We start from the raw sequence: 17,936 nt of genomic DNA, 5'->3' as shown, positions 1-17,936 counted from the left end.
ATTCTGCCCCCCATAACGACATTCAGATATCTAAAATTATCTGTTTGTGTCCCTCAATTATGGATATGAATACTGCATGTTTTCACATCGCAATTTTCATCACTTCTTAGCCCGAATGTGGCACTGTGTTAATAATTTAACAGCAAAGAGGTGTCCATTTCTAAACAAGTTTCCCTTTCAAAACCATCTTTGTTCCCTTTGTGGATGCCCCCTCCCTAATTCTATACCCACAGTAAAATACCAAACGTCAGTCTGTCAGCTGTAATTGCAGGAATCTTCTCATCTTCACAAGGAACTGGAGGGCAGAGTAGGTTCCAAATTAGATGAAAAGTAAGGCAGGAGACACAAGTGGACAACAGGGGTTGGGGGTTAATTAGGATTTCTCAGTTTGGCATTTGATAATAGTGCAGAATTGTCTCTGGTTGATTATAACTGTTATTTCCTGGTTTTAACTTTTTGACCAAGCAGTATCCAACATTAGAAGTTTTTATTAAGGTAGAGTTGAGAAAGGACGTCTAAAATGGTGAAAAAATGTATGTTCTTCTCTTCAATTTTTATTACACACATATTTGAAATGACATTGACAAGATTAAAAACCTGCAGTGTTGATATTTAATGGTGCTCCTACTTTTTACAGATGCTGCTCATCACGTGTGCATGATGTATTTGTGTATTACAGTAATCATAGTCGAAACTACAGTACTGCAACCTAACCAATAGATTGTCATGGCAACATCGGAGTACTGCAGTTGTATTTGTAGGAAAAAGGTAAACAGCCTTATTTTGATCTATGATATTTCAGATACTTCTCAGATGGTTTGATGTTAGTTGTCGCTAAGAAATGTCCTCTTATTCATGAAAAGAACAGCTGCTTTGAAATGAAGGCAAAGTGTCAGAACATGTAAGGAATTCCACCTGCCTGAGTACATGGCTCAGCTTGTTTAACTTTTGGATAGCTCTTTACAGATCAAATATTAAATATTTGTCCATGTTTGCTCAGGCGGTAGTTCTGGTCAGGTTCTATTAACTTTCACAAATGAAATGCATTAACAGTGGCCTTACTGCTATGGACAGTGCATGAACTTTATAACAAACTAGAAGTTAAACTTTAATTTCATCATGTCAGAGTTTCAGAGGGATGATTGGCTAATTCTTTCAAATCTTATGGATATTTGTGAAGAATCTGAGTTGAAGCTGAACAAATACGTTCACCGACATTTTCACTGGCAGCATGACCGCAATCATCGAGGGAATGACTGGCCTGATATTCGAATCTTTACTTTTCCAGACTCATTTCGGACTATGGTATCTAACACAGCCTGTGCCTGCTGTTTGACAACTGAAGAGCCCGACTTAGTCACTCATAGTCATAGAGGAAAGGACAGGACAGGCCTACTGGCCTGTTCGACAAATCATTTCTCTCCCTGAATATGTGTTGGTGCACAATAGGAGCAATAAAGCTAGAATCTACCATTCACATTGGCAGTTAAATCTCTGAACCATTTATTACATTTGATTGTGACAAGTTAGCCCTGAAGTGACAAAAGAAAGTTGAATTTCTGTTTGCCTAGTGGTGTCTCTTCATTGTTTGATTCTTATTTTTTAAATCATATTATTTCTATTTGTGTCTAATGTATTGCTTTTGTTTTCCAAAAGATGGTTATTAACTTGATAAACAGATGATTCTGCCCATGACTCACAGCAGCACCAACAGCTGACTAGACAGGAAGTGGAAGCTCCTAGAAATGAGTTCACTGAGATTAACCTTCATTTTTTTCAAATAATTTGTTTGTTTTTGACTTGGTACAAAGTATGAAGAAAACATTTACATTTACCTTTTTAATTGCTATGTCAGTACCTCCTAAGTTTTCTCAGCTGGGTGTACATTTTTTGGTACCAACTGTAAATGTTGGTTCTGTATTTTGCAATATTGGTACAGCTGAGCCCTAGTTCGTTAGATTCCCTAGATCACTCCAACAGCCTAGCAAGCACCTCTGATAACACTGTTGTACCAGCCTGCTGATGTCGATCCTGCTATTCAGCTCCATCTGTGACTTTAGTTGTAGTGGAAGTTTACTGTAAGTTTTGTGTGCATCTGTAGAATCTAAAGCTTGATCTTCAACTTTGACCTGGATGTAAGTGATTTTGTGTGTGTTTCTGGATGATTCACAATGTGATTTTAGATGCAACTTCCTGGTACGCTATTTCAGTGAGGCAATTGCTTTGAAACTAGGTCAGGCTACATGGGCGAACTGGGAGACATTAGAGTCCAACAGTAGCACCTCTATTTCAAGCTACCCTTACACATGCCACGCTAACTCATCGCAGGCACTCACATTCAGGTCTACAGGCCTTTGTTAACTATTAATCAGCCCAAGCATCCAACATGGTTATACGCAGCACCAATCTCTGTACGCCCCCCCAGAAGGCCCTAAATCACAACGAGTGGAGTCTTCGCTGTTCGTAGCACTGCAATGACTGCAGGTCAGCACTACCAAGATTGTCATAACTGTGATGGATTTCTTGCCTCTTTGGGATGCTGTTCTTCCTATGGCTGAGAACAGGATCTGATTTGTCTCTATACTGCTGGCTCTGCACCACTGTTCTGTCCTCCAATTAGGGGGTGGAGTTTCTTGGATTTCATGGAAGTTGGAGTGTATTTATGGGACAGGGAAAGTCGGTGCGTAGAATAATTAGTTGTGAAAGTTACATGCTTTTCACAACAACTGCATTTGTATTATAAGGTACATTTTTTACAATGATAGATAGCCACATCTTGATGCCTATCTATCCAAAAAGTGTTCAGACATTTCACTTAAAAAGCAAATATATCAAGCTCACTTTCATGGAAACACCAAAGTCACACACCCTCTATGACTGTTTGATTTAAAGTGTCATTGCTAAAATCATTGTTAAAAACCTAACATGATTTAAAGTAGAAATGTTGTATTATATTTTTTGTTCAAACCTGGGGAAAAATGGGAATAATGGACGATTACAGGCTGCATGAAAATAAAAACCCAAGGGCAGTTTGCCAATGATGCTCAGTATTGTCCTTCTCTTTCTCCCCCTGTTATTATCCCATTATTTAAAAAGGCATGTGTTGGTGATGTTCTACTCCCTCTTTTTAATTCTTTTCCCTTTCACCCAAGACTGCTTGGCATTTAGTACCCACAGTGGAAAGAAAAACAAGTCTGACATTGGCACAGAGCAGGAGGAGGCATTCTGATGAGTTATGAGTGTAGTATCTAGAAGGGATGGGGATTCTATGCTAGATGCCATCCAGAAACACTGGTTAAAGGATCTGAGAGCAGATTAATGCCTCGGAAGGTCAGTGTTGTGCAAATGGAGGGAGAAGTAGTAGGGAGCTGGGAATTTCAATATAAATGTAAAATAGTCTGGGGGCCACAAACAAGAGCTGTTCTGTTTATTTTGAAGCTGACACTTCAGGGCAAGCACATGGATGCACAAGTACATCCACTCACACTAAACAACCCTGTTCTCAGAGAATGGTGTGTCTTACACGGTCAGCCTGTTGATAATTATTTCACATTCTCAACACACCCTTGTATCTGATTGGCTTCTGTACAAGTGCTGGTTGAGACAAACCATGGCAAAAAAGTATTATTATATAAAGTATATAAACACTGAGTCTTTGATGACATCTAGTTTTTCAATTTTTTTTGTCATGATTTGTTACACTTGTTTCTAAACCTCTCCCAGTACTGCGGTTTATAACACTGGCATGGCTACATTTGGTTAGTAAAGATTTACTGCGAAACATTAGCATGTCAGCATCATTGTATCTCCAAAACACTGCTCACTATTCCTCACTACTAAATGCTTATTTCTGTACCTAATGATAATTTCTGACAAGAGTTCATTTAAAAAATAAAATTCACCCATTACGATTTTTTTGAATAGTTATCGTTCTGTAAAACTTAAATTGGATTTTCTTACTTCAAACATAATATGTTTGACTCTGTATTCCCTACTACGCTTTGAGTTTAGATCCTCATCAATGGTCAACAAAGATCCACACCGAGATGATATGACCAGCCTGTGTCACAGCTGCTCACCCTTGATATTGTACTATGATGTTGCTAATTCACAATAACTTAAAACCTGATTAAATCCAGAACTGTAGTCTCAACCAATACTGGATGTGTAGGTCCAATGTCGACACAGATTTTGATATACTATTCGGGTGTATGTGTGTGTGAATGAGAGAGAGAGATATATTAATTCCTCACGTTTTGAACAGCTGAAAATCTAGTGTTTACTGACGTAAGGCGCAAAAAACAATGTAAGGCAGGTGCAAATATAAATGTAATCATGGGTGTAAACATGTCTCCTTTTGGTTCCTCTGTGCTGTTAGCATCTTACACTTAAGTATTCTTCTTTTCTCTCTGCAGTTCTGGATATGGCACGCCATGTGCCTTTATATCGGGCACTACTGGAGCTGCTGAGAGCCATTTCCACCTGCACAGCCCTGGTCCCTCTGCTGCTGCCTCTGTCTGGGGACCCGGGGTATGACGATGAGGAGGAAGATGAAGAGCACTCTGAGGGACAGACATCTGTTGGGATGCTGCTGGCCAAGATGAAGACATGCGTGGACACGTATACCAATCGCCTCAGGTAAGATCGAGCAAATGCAATTAACTTAATGGAATAATGTAATGTGTTTGCTCAGGTTTTTACATTTTAAAGATGGACCACAAATGTCACAGAGTACATCAAGGTGAATAGTGACACATTCATTTAATCATCTTATTTGCTAAAGCTTACTTCATACATGACAAGTAATGTTTTATTGAACACTTTGATTCAGCCATAATCTTACCAATCTTTAAATTCGCCCCAGTATCATTCACGGTCCTCCTCTCTGCAATACTGATGAAGTGGGAATCTTAACATCTTTAGCCCTGTTCACACTTTGCTTTGAAATCCACCCTGAATGAAGGGAATGTGCCCCAAGAGGCATTGAACATCGAGGAGGCATTGAGATTCAGTCACTTAGCTGCTTTGAGGTGGTCAGGGACACGTCGTGAATGTGTTGTGTTTTATTATGGAAGAAAAAGACTTAAGTCTCAGCAGAAAATTCCATTATGCTGGGGGAGGTGCATTTCTTTTGCTGAGCGTAAAGTACTGAACCTGATACACACACTCAACTAACAATTGGATATACATCCTAGGAGATGAGGCTACAACATCTTCAGATAAGTGAGCTCATCTCCCTCACTCACAGCCCCTGTAAGCTTCTGGTCAACATACTATACTCAGTTTTATGTGTATGTATACACTCTGCATACATGCATCTCCAAGTGCCTTATTTATGAATGATGTATCTGATGGTATTTTTAGAGCATGCCCATCCTGAATGTTGCAGCAGCCATAGTGTGGCAGCATGGTTCAATTAAGGTTCCACAGGAGGTAAAGATAATAGTTCCTGATAAATCAGTGAGACAACAGTGGATTACTGAGGCTGTACACAGTCCAGTCAACATTTGACCTCACAGCAAGCTTTAAACTTACAGTATGATTAGCTCTTCATGTCTGCACCTATTTTGCTGCTTTGTTAAGAGATGAACAATGATCCTCTCTGTTAACAGGGTTAATAAGAAATGTGTAATCTAAATGTGTACATCTGTCAATGATTTGTAGACCACATCAATTCCTCTTTTAATTTATAGGGTTATGATGTGCATTAAAGGGATAGTAACAGGAATTTCTCTTATATTAGGGTGTGGTATCACTTAAAATTAGGAGTGGGCAGAATAGATAAAGCAGTTATCAAGACACAGAAAAAGTATTTGATTAGTATATGATATATTTACATATTTTATCACAGTATCATTGTGTTTAACAGTAAATGTCCTTGGAAAAGTTCTTGAGAAACTATTGATAGATAAAATATAGCCAGATATAAATGCTAGCTTTCATTAATACATTGAAAAAAATAGGAAGTGTATGATTGGTGTTTGGTATATCGTTGCATATAGAGACGCTGTATGAATGTATGGGTGAATGTGACTTGTACTGTAAAGCGCTTTGAATGGCCAATAATACTGGAAAAGTGTCAAATGAATACAGTCCATTTTACCAGTCGACTAGTTGAACAGAAACCAGAGCCTTACAGAGTAACAGTAAGAATGAAAGAACAGATATTCCTCCTCAAACAAAGTGCAGCAATCAGTCAAACTCAATTTGTCCACACCTATATGGTCTTGACAAGAGGTTTAATCAGACAGACTGTAAGCTCAGGCTTTAAGCCTGTAGAATGTTTACCATGTTCAAAAGCATGCTTGAGCATTTATGCATGCTAACAGTTGCGAATTGGAAACAAACACATGGCTGACCCTGATTGGAATGTCATTATTTTTAATCATAAAATAAATAACAAGGCTTCAGAAACCTTGAAAATAGAAACATTCTTGATCTAACATCCATGGAAATGGGCAGGGAAGCACTTGCTTAGTTCAGCACTTGAAAATATTGGGGGGGAAATTTGGTTCACAGTTATGAAACCTTTAGACAAGCTGATGAAATGATGCAAATGTTATTTCAATTGAGGTCTAGGTGTGAATCATTGTTATGTTACAGGTAATGGTCTTAATAGAACGTACGTTCAGCAGGACAGAGCCAAAGAAAAAAACGAAACCCTCCCCAGAGTTGCTCTGGAGAAATAGTTGCTTTGGACAAAAATCCATTTAGAAGACAAACAAATTATGTTTCAGAACTAAACCATTAATCAAAAATATTCTTCATTATCAAATTGATTCAGTGATAGTTGTCTCACTTGTTTGCACATGTATAGTTATACTGCAAACACAAACCTTCCATAGCTCATATGGCACACTTTGAATGGTTATAGTTTGCAAAAGAAAAAATTGAATAAATCTTGTGTCACACCAAAGTCAGACTGAGCTAATTAGAAGACTGCTGAATGAAAGCTTTGTGGAGAGTTGGCTGATTAATGCGTTTGATTTATCCCCAAAAATGCTACAATGTCTTTTGGAAGCATAATGACAAAAGAATAAACTTAACCTTGTACACAAAAAAATACATTTCTAAAATTCAAGTTGATGTGACTGGATGAATATTTCTTGTGTTTTAGATCAAAGAAAGATAAAAGTAAAGGTGTGATGAAGACCGATAGCTCAGATCCAGAGCCGGAGGGCTTGTCTCTGCTGGTACCTGACATCCAGAGGACAGCTGAGATCGTCTACATCGCTACTACCAGCCTGCGGCAGGCCAACCAGGGTATGTATGCAACATACACTTGTGGTTTTATTGCCAAACACCGATGTCACATTCTCCATTTTATATCTGTTTCATTCAAATCCCAGCTTGAACAGTCTTGGTTTGCAGCAGTACGCAGTTATATCAGTACATTTAAACTTATGTCCCACCGAAACCCAGTTTCATAGAAAATGTGTTTGAGAAATGTGAATCCGTAACGCGTACAAAAACAATTCTTCATCATATTTGATTATCTGCCCTTACCAAAAGCCTTTGTTGGCTGACATCCAGAATTGTTCAGCTTTATCTGAATTATTTCTCTTGGTACAAGGACATGAAAATGGGTCTCTAAGTTTAGCTTACCAAAACGTCTGAAATCCCTCAGCTGTGAATGACTAAACAATTTAATCAAGAATGCTATTGGCCTGTTTTTAAAAGTTCAACTTGACCTAACAGTGGAAAGCTTCAGGTCAAACTCAGCCTTCGGTACTGCCTGAAACGTGTTGTAAAGTGACTCTGTGACTCTGGAAGTCAGTGATGGACTGTGCACTGCTGATGTCCCGTTTCTAAAACTGTTCCACGTTCCTTGGCATCTTTTCTGAGGCTCTCCTTAGCCCTGTGAAGAGGAAGGACGGCCTCTTCAAGTTGTATCACAAGATTCGGACGTTGAAAAACTGTTAAGGGCAAAGTACAGATGTCTCGACTTGTTTTTGTACATAGAGATTTGGAGAAAGAAAGGACATTCTTCTTACTAGCCATTAGTCACCTTAAGCAAGTAGCACCATCAATGTCCTCCACATGATGAATCATTACACCTCCCCTAATACCTTGCCTACATAGTACACAATATTAATTATCCCCCACCCGCCCATTTCCTCCAGCTCCTTTCGGAGGATTTTTATGCTCGGTCCACATAAACAGTCGTCTTAGTGATCACTTAGGTGGGGAACTGGCCATTACATGTGGTGGAAGTGTGCATGTGGGGTAGGGGATACGGATAAAGATCAATGTCATGTCCCTTCTCATAGAGAAATCCATATAATGAAGGCCTCGGGAATCACATATCATACAGAATTGTACAGTGCGGAGCTTGCAACATTAGGGCCTTGACAGATGTATAATCATTTAATTAGTACAGAGGCTTTAAGAAACGTCTCTGAGAGGAGCTATGATCCGATAGGAGCTGGACAGTATTGATTGAGGAGAAGTATTCCTCTGAAGTATCGATATACTTGTCCTAACAGAACAGGCTAAATCAATGATGATATCAGCAGATGTGCTCTTATTTATTCATTATTACTTCTTACATATTTTAGGTGGAATTAAAGATCTATAGTTTGAATCAGCCTTTATGGTAAATACATAGAAGTAAATTCTTGATCTTTGAAACAGTAGTTTTACAGATGAGAACTGCAAGATGTAGTAGACTTTTATTTCAATCTACAATATGTTTTTTCTGATATATTAATGTTGGGGGTGCTGTCAGAGACTTCCTTGCCGAATCCATATTTTGATACAAATGTTATGCAATATATGGCTCTCTAACTTTCTCCTCAACAACTTTAGAGGTAATCACAACTTGCATCCTAAGGAACTTTCAGTGAGTGGTTGTTGCCACCATTGTTTTCAATCTACATCCAATCTCATTTCTATTGTCAATGATGGTTGAACCTTTTATGCATCTTTACCAAGGCATTATGTCGGATCAGTCCACTATGGTGAATAAGATATCTCAGAAAAGCCGTTATGGAATTGTTCAAATTAGGTACAAATTTCTTTTTGGACTGATTTTGGTGGACAAATGTCAAAGTTCACAAAGCAGGTTTTTGGCCATAACTCTATAATTCAAGTACTAGTTGTATGAGAAATTTCAGACCCAATTTAAATTCTATAAAATGATGAAATTATATCATTTTATATCAAAAAGGTCAAAGGTTGACTTCCCTATTATGTCATAATGATCTCCAGGAGCACTTTTCTGGCCATTATTCACCACCATAGCTCTGGAACAGAAGGGGAATAGTGACCATATTTCCTGAAACTTGGGTGGAAACTTGGTACAACTGCGAGATGGTTATTCTAGTTTCAACATGCCTCCACAGTTAGCTGGTTGACCGTATTTACCACAGAAACCACAAAGAAGAGCACAATATGAAGCTTGGAGTTATGTAATTTGCTTTGTGGTGTTATGCAGAGAACATCAGTTTGTCCACTGGAATTGAGGAAGGTTGTGAGTCACAAAACAAGTCACGAAAGGTATTCAATGTATCAAACTCACAGGCCTAGTTAAGATTGTCGTAGTTGTTTCCAACAGGCTTTTTGTAATGCTGCTTTGTGTGCATGCCTGAATATATGTGTCTGTTTGATGAAGATCAGAGCACCGATTGCTTGCTAAGGTGACGCTTGTGATAAATAGTCCTGTGGCAGGCTTACCCTGCAGGATTTTCACAGGGGAAGACATTCTGGAGCTGATGCCTCTGTGTCACTGTCACTCTCTGAATGCCTCCACTCTGCTCTGTTTTAACTCTGGTCTTCGTGGTTTTTGCTCCTCATCCCAAATCCCTCCTCTTCACCAGAGCGAAAGCTGGTGGAGTCTTCAAGAAGGGTGTCAAGCCGACCCAAGCCCCTGTCCATCGTACGCTCTCAAGAAGAAAAATATGTAGCTGCCATGAAGAAGCTGCAGTTTGGTGAGTTTATATATTTGCTTGTGGGTGTGTCTGTGCGTTTATGTGCATGGACCATTATGTAGAATGCATACATTTTGTATTTCTTTTTCTTTACACATAAAACATGGTGAAAAAGATGATTTTCATGTTACTTTAAGAAAACATGTCAGCAAATCAACAGCAAAAACAACTATAATTCCCCATTCCTCTGTTGAAACGTATTTCCTCAAACACACACACACACACACTCATTACATTTTTCTGTCTCCCTCTCCTGTCTGATATGATCCATAATGCCATCATGCCAGAACTCTGAGAGGAAATCAGACTCAGACTATGTTCCCATCCTGCTCATCCCTTTTGACTTGTCCATCACTCTCCATTCAGCCATGTCATGATTAATTACACTGGTTTTGCTGTGTCACAATTGATTTTGTAAGCAACTTGATGTCTGAAGTAATTGCAAGTGACTTGAGTGTAAACGGTGTTGTTTCACTGTGCAGACAGAAAGGCTGAAGACATTGACGGACAGACTGTAACTCACTATAACAAAACATCATTGTAATTTTTACTGACATAACCAGAGAACAGTCGAACAGTACAACTGGCAATGTTGTGAGCATGAGCTTTAAAAAAAAAAAAAAAATAGGACAAGATGTTGAATATCCCTTGTACATTTGAATGTCTTCTGCACAATTAAGGTTACCAACTACCAGAAGATGTTAGCAGGTGTTAGTGGCCACCAGCGGATGTTAGGGACATAGCTTCAGTTGTGCATCATCAAGTGTTTGGGCCTTGTAATCAATGATACGGGCCGAACTGCTGGCCTGCTAGCTAGACATTTTTCAAAATAAAATTACACGTTAGGCTGCTATGTATATATTTATTCATTTTTTTGGTGCAGTTGTATATGAGCATGGGGGCATCCCACAGTGACACTCACACTTGTCTTTTCTCTGTCCAGACACCTTTGAGATGGTTTCCGAGGAAGAGGATGGGAAGCTTATGTTCAAGGTGAACTACCACTACATGTCTCAGGTGAAGAACGCCAGTGATACAAACAGTGCAGCCCGATCCCGCCGTCTCGCTCAGGAGGCCGTCACCCTGTCCACCTCTCTGCCCCTGTCATCCTCATCCAGCGTCTTTGTCCGCTGTGATGAGGAGAGGCTGGACATCATGAAGGTAAAGTACTCGACGATCTTAGGCCTGGCACCACAGCATGACCTTTTCAGATGGTGTAAAAACCTACAACTTAGGCATTCATAATTGGGTTTGATGAATGTGTATATTGTATGTAACTGTCACTGTTACGAGAAAACTGATATCCTGAAACTGTGGCACAGAACTGTCCGGTTTTTTATAGGGTTGTACCCTGTGATTAAATGAAACCTACAGTTTGAGAACAGAATAAAGGTGAACTTTTGTGTCTTCCTGAAGGATGTTGTGTACTGTGCTACTACGTCTGGTGTTTTTACCATACGTCTTGTCATTGACAGCTCTTACTCATTCCTCCAGTGACATTTAATAAATGGCTGTATCCCCGACAAGTTGATTAATGGCAGAATCTCCTTTTCTAAATGTCAAAGTCCTCATCCGCTTAGCTTAGTTTAGGCAAAAGATCGCTCTAACTAAAGGCAGTAGCAAACTAACAACAAAGTCAGAATCAAGGAGCAGCCTCAACATAAAGGGACAGTGGCTAGTGAGGTGGAAATCTGATCCCCGTCACATTGCTGCTTTCTTTATTGTTCCTGCACCAGACTTTGTGTGGAAGTGCAGTACAAATTTTAGGTCTGAATGTCCATGTCAAAATATACTTCATGCATGAGTTCCACCCGGCACCCTCAAGAAAGATTAGTGTAGTTGTAGAGTTATGTCAGTCGACATGACAACACTACGGAAGAATACTGTGGTGGTTTACAACAGGATGTTTGCATTTCTCTGAAAAAATATAGAACGCATTATCCTCCAGGTTGAATGCTGGGAGTCCTTCAGCTTCCTCTCAGTCTTTGTGAACCCCTCTCCTGTCATTTGACTTGTGGCTACTCTGTCCTTACTGTACAGACAGGATGATGATGTTTAGGGTGGGATAGGTCACTTGCTCTTGCAGTAGAGAGATCATATCTAATCAGATAAGTTACATTACCGTTTGCCAGGTGTGTCTGGATGTTTTCAGTCGTCCAGGCTTTAAGCAGCTTTCACGCCGAAAGCATTTAGTCTCAAAACGTATGCACATAAAAACCATGCGCACAAGTCACGAGTGCACAGAACAGTGTCTGTGAGAAGACCATTCTCTTGAGAGAATATTACTACTGTGTGTGCACAAATGCAGTCCTGATAGCTTGTTGTGATGAGCAAATGTCACATTTACTTTTTATAAAGATCAGGTCTGAGTGTGAGTGATTAGAAAAGAGCAGAGGAGAAGAATCTCTTGTTGACCAGCGGAGTAATGCACCTCGATGCTGCCAATGCCAAATATGTGTTTGTCATATGTCTTAACATATTCAGGGTCTTATGTTTTTTTAAGTGCTTGTGTGTCTTTGAGTAATGAGCAAATCTCTTTTAGTCAGTAAATAAATTGGATTTTGCTACAAATGCCTTGAGTACTGTAGATATATTTGATCGCATTCTCTGGCTAATTACACCCTTTAGTCTGTGTGTTAATTACATTATTGTGACTGTGGAAGAACCTGAAAGAGGCAGCACCATTTCTCAATAAATTTGCCCTTTGTTTAATCCATATTTACTAATAATAGAGTATATACTTTCTTTAATTAACCTTTTTTCCAGTGTGATGTATAACGGCCCCTTCTCAGGCTATTTGTGTTAAAGCCCTCTACTCTTTGAATTTACAGGTTCTCATCACAGGTCCAGCCGACACGCCATACGCCAACGGCTGCTTCGAGTTTGATGTGTATTTTCCCCAAGATTATCCCAACTCTCCACCGCTGGTCAACCTGGAGACTACAGGCGGACACAGTGTGCGCTTTAACCCAAACCTCTACAATGACGGCAAAGTGAGTTGAAAAATGCTCATGCTACTCTTCTGTCACGTAACTGCGATGGAGGATTTTTATTCAGAATGTGTCATCTGCCTTCTGACAATCTGTACTAAAAATTCCAATAGTGAAATGGACCAGAAAAATAACATGCCTGGTTGTCAATCACCCACAATGGACTTAAACCGTCAAATGAACCCAATATATCTTTATCTGTATCTGAAGATCTTCCCAGCTCTGTCAGAGTTTGTTTTTAAAAATGGATTTCGCTAAGGGCTTCCTTCAGACAATTTTGAATATGTATAGCTCTTCCACCGAGGCCTTGGCTTCTTTCCATTTAGGAGCTGGGGTCAAGGTGCTGAGGCTTACCCAATCTGCTGCACCTCATTAGGCACACACTGACAGTCCACATCTATTTCCATAATGGGCAGACAACTTCTATAAGAAATACCTGGAACTTCCCACATCAATGGAAGGGGTGGGCGAAGGGAGCCACCATTCAGCAAGTCATGAGGGGTGAATGGTTGGTTAAGTGGAGGAAGCAGGAAGACAGATGCATAATAAGAAGCTTGTTGCTGAGGGTTGTTCATATTCAGCTGGATGTCTTTTTGTCTTGGAAGCTGTGAGCCATGCTAAAGGTTCAGGTTGAATAAGAACAGTGATATGAAGCATCTACACATTTTTACAGATTTATGTTCAAAACAGGTCTGATTAGCAAACATAGGTATTGAGCACAAGTTAGGGAGTTTTAATTGAAGATAAATAGTAACAAAATGTGATGGAGCCATTATTCAAGTTTCACTTTTACAAACACACCTTTAAACTGTTACAACCCAAACATAACCTTCATGAGGGTAGGATTTATAGCAGGACTGTTGCTCTTGACTACATCAGTTTCAGCTAAGTGTATATGCTAGGGTATTATTATTGTTATGCATTTCCCACAGAATTAATTAAATCTATGGCAGTAACAGGGGTGCACACGCCCAAAAGTCACTCTCGCAACAGACCAAAGAGTGAAAGAGAAGTTCTTGTGCGAGGAAAAAGAATTGCATTGCATAACGCAACTGCAGCTGGAACTATGAGGTCTGACAGTGTGTGGACGGTACCTTGTGGTGGTACAATAGCGCTGCACGTACCAAGTTAGAGATCTCTTATGTTATTATGAGAAATGTAAAAAAATGTTTGGTTCATTATGAAACTTTGGCAGGAAATATTGTAATATGGCGGGGCCCCACATCCAAAGATGTTTTGTCATGAATTTCATAAACCTGAGTCTTTCACCAATGCAATGGATGTTATGCTTAAACTCTTCTATGTGTGGGTTATACTTACTAACTTGTTTTCTTACTTTTTGTTGTGTGTGTGTGTGTGTGTGTGTGTGTGTGTGTGTGTGTGTGTGTGTGTGTGTGTGTGTGTGTGTGTGTGTGTGTGTGTGTGTGTGTGTGTGTGTGTGTGTGTGTGTGTGTGTGTGTCTAAATCAGGTGTGTTTAAGTATCCTCAATACATGGCACGGGAGACCAGAGGAGAAATGGAACCCACAGACCTCAAGCTTTTTACAGGTGAGCTGGAGATCTTCCATCATGACAGATCAGCAGGGCTGTTGTTTGAGTCTTTGTGTCACAGGCTGTAGTTTATCACTGTGCCATCATTACATTGCCAGGGGCTGTGTATTAATGGACTTGGTGTTTCGACAGCTGACATGAAGGATCCTTTTCAAAGTCAAGTTATTATTTTGCTTTGGTGACAGTGTGTCGATGTTAATCAAACCAATATCATTTGGGGCTCCAGGTTATGCCTGCGCACACGCATCACTCATCTCGAAGTTGGAATCAGTCTGCTTCAATTGCCAGTTAGCCCTGATGCCATCTGATTTTAGACTGTTTTCATATTTTACTCTTTAAATCCTCAGTTCGTAGACCTACCCCTGCTGAAATTGATAAAATACCAATATACTCTTTTCTTCAGACAAATCTGACAAGTTTATTCTTATTTTTAAACTCCTAGGATAGACCGTGAAATACATGCCTACTGGGGTCCATTGTAGCTGAAGTGTCAAGCTATTGAGTGAAACTAAAGATTCCTGTAAATCCTGGACTCAGTTTCCCCCCCAAATGTTCTGAAAAAACAAATGTTGATTGTGCACTTGCTTTTTTTTACATGGCAAGATAGGGCATTAGCCTTGCTGGAGGTACAGTATGTGCTCCTGGAGCCCCCTTCTTGTTTCAAATGTTATTTATGGTAAAGGGAATATTTCTTATTTATCAGTGTTTTTATCATCTAAAGTCTTGAGGGGTTGGACCTATAATGCTTGTGATAGATAATGTGTAGCATTAGGGGACTACTGGGTATCCAAAGTGATGAACAGGCTTATAGATATACACACACCCCCACCATTATTTGGTTGTTTGTGATGCACACACTTGCATTTACTTTCCATATATATTGATCCAGCAACAAGCAAGCCAGAGCCTTTGGAAATGGATTGCTCCTTCTTCTTTCTTCCTTTTTTTTTAATAATTCCCTCATTTGCAGGGTTGGAGAGTGCATAGAGATGTCTCCATTGATTATCATTCAAGTTAGTGTGCTGCGGATCAATAAAGGAAAAAAGGGGGTGGGTGAATAAGAGACAAGGGAGTGGGCTGGAATCAAGCGGTCATCAGCTGGGTTGAATATCGGCTCTGAAATTCAGAAATCCAGGATAGGAGGCACGCATCACCGCTTGGTGGAGCATTTTCAAGTTCATCCACCTCCAGCACGGCATAGGCCAGCAGGCAAGCCTCCAAGCCCAAGATCGTCATTGTTGGTAATGTAGTGGCTTGGAACAGACATAGTGATGCAGCAGGATGTCCTTAGTCTCCTTGAGACAGGACAAGTCATGAATCGGGCTGTTAATAAAGATGAATTGAAGGATATATCTTTACAGGGGCCAAGATATTTCGTGCCGTGTCAGACTCTGCTCAGTGTCCACCACTGAGGAGACATTAACCAACAGAGCAGAATCAAGCTAGTTGGAAAAATGTAGTGTATCAGAATGTTATTTTGAAACTAAACCAAGCTACTGTCTACATATTTTATGATTAGCATTCACCATGGAATTTGAACCACTGAGGTAATCCTGAGTTTTTTCAACAAATTTAAATATTTCTCCCTGCCTCCTCTTTTCATTCGATTTGCTGTAGGTGCTAGTGTCGGTGCAGTCCCTCATCCTGGTGGCTGAGCCCTACTTCAACGAGCCAGGCTATGAACGCTCCCGTGGCACCCCCAGTGGCACCCAGAGCTCGCGGGAGTACGATGGTAACATCCGGCAGGCCACCGTCAAATGGGCCATGCTGGAGCAGATGCGAAACCCCTCACCATGCTTCAAAGAGGTAGGAATCACTCTATCACACATAGCAAGAGTCCTGTTAACATGTCATTGTTATTGTTACCTTAAGTGTTACAGCGACGTGAAAATCCCAGTCAGCCTCATTTACTGGGGCCACAAGCCCAATAACTCACAGCAACTGTGGGTCCGAACCTGACTTGACATACAAAAAAATGACTAAATAGTAAAGACCAGCTAACTGCTGACACGTTTCAGCATAAAGCTGAATGCATAAAACTGCATAAAACAGAATCAAAAGCATTCATTTCCTAGTGAGGCACTGACAGTTTTGAAAAAGGTGTCACATATAGAGGTGTCATTGTTGTGCGACAAAGACCTCCCACAACATCTGTCTCATAGGGAAATATTATACAGATAAATGCAAGGGTCCCACATAGTCTAAATGACTCATTCACCTTTAAACCTTTCCTTGATGCCCTTTGCTGTAATTTTGAAATTTTTCAATTGTTTTTTTTGAAGCTGTCAGCTCCTAGTAGCTGGCTCCCCCCTTCAGCGCCAACTAGTAAATGTTTTTGGCTCACCACAATTCCTTCATGTGTGAAGAACTAAACACAATATCCATTAACTGGGTAAATCCTCGCACAACAGAATCTCAAACCTGACCAAAAAACACAAGAAACTTTATTTTGTCCAATAACTACCAAGCAAAACACAACCTAAACAGTTAGCAAACACTTGCTGGTAACCCTGTGCAAACTCTAACTGTTAGTTTATACTTCATTCCACCATGACACCTTCAAGGAACTACAGTCACGTGTTTACACATATCTGAATACCAAAAGAAATGGGAGGAGATATACTAAGTCAAGAAGCAGTCATATTATAAATAGATAGAATGCATAAGACCAACATGCAAACTTTATTCAGATTTTTTTTTTCCGGGGGGACTGAATAATTTTTCAAATGTAACAGTGCTAGAATAGCGATGGTTTTTAGTATAAAAAAACAAACAGATTCACGGTTGCATGTCAACACCCTCTTGGGCCTGGGCCAAGGAGCAGACCTTAACTGTGAACTAAGTCAATATACATTAACCACAATTCACCACTATTGGTCCTTCACAGAAGACATTATTTATATTATTCATATTTTTGTAGATTTTAGTTTGCACCCTAAATAGATTAAAATGGAATGCAGAATTATCCCCCTGCCATTCCTGACATTTTCCACCTATTTTAGTCCACAAACCAAACCTGAATGAAAAAGCCACCTATTCTCCCTGAGAGTTGTTCGGCTGCTCTCTCTAATCATGAATTCCCCTCTTATTAATTCCTTGGTAGATGACATCGTCTGGAGGTCGGCCTACCACTCCCCGCTCTCTTCCTCCGCTCTCTGCTGTTGTTTACCTGGTATTAAACGAGATACATTTTCACCAAGAATAATCAATCACAAACATGTTTCTACAAATACATAAGTTATCTGCATGTTTTAGAGAAAATCAGATAAAATCATGCAGTTCTTTGTTGAAGTGCCCTAAGTCAGATAAAATGAAACCCAAACTACAAATTCACTCGGCTCACTGTTTTTTATTTGAAAAAAAAGACCAAATAAATTATGTTTTAATAAAAAAAAAAAAAACATTAGCTTTTTAATGTAATTTGTCTTTGAAACTGGGGAAATATAAATGTAGCAATTTAAAATGGA

The 17,936-nt window shown here is 39.7% G+C and overlaps 1 protein-coding gene across 8 annotated transcripts in view; it reads left to right on the top strand.

Annotated features, from left to right (window-relative positions):
* The window catches only part of birc6 (baculoviral IAP repeat containing 6), a 104,748-nt gene that overhangs the window by 74,090 nt on the left and 12,722 nt on the right, over positions 1-17,936 (top strand). For all 8 annotated transcript variants that reach the window (XM_035172704.2, XM_035172705.2, XM_035172703.2 and 5 more), the window contains 7 exons: positions 4,416-4,638; positions 7,118-7,263; positions 9,819-9,929; positions 10,873-11,090; positions 12,761-12,922; positions 14,389-14,466; positions 16,087-16,275. In XM_035172704.2, the coding sequence (XP_035028595.2) occupies positions 4,416-4,638; positions 7,118-7,263; positions 9,819-9,929; positions 10,873-11,090; positions 12,761-12,922; positions 14,389-14,466; positions 16,087-16,275 (1,127 nt within the window). The remainder of the gene's footprint in view (positions 1-4,415; positions 4,639-7,117; positions 7,264-9,818; positions 9,930-10,872; positions 11,091-12,760; positions 12,923-14,388; positions 14,467-16,086; positions 16,276-17,936) is intronic.

This window comes from Hippoglossus stenolepis, chromosome 12 (assembly GCF_022539355.2).
Source record: "Hippoglossus stenolepis isolate QCI-W04-F060 chromosome 12, HSTE1.2, whole genome shotgun sequence".
NCBI lineage: Eukaryota > Metazoa > Chordata > Actinopteri > Pleuronectiformes > Pleuronectidae > Hippoglossus > Hippoglossus stenolepis.
Note: the sequence above shows the minus strand (reverse complement) of the source record. Positions and strands in the feature narration are given on the sequence as shown.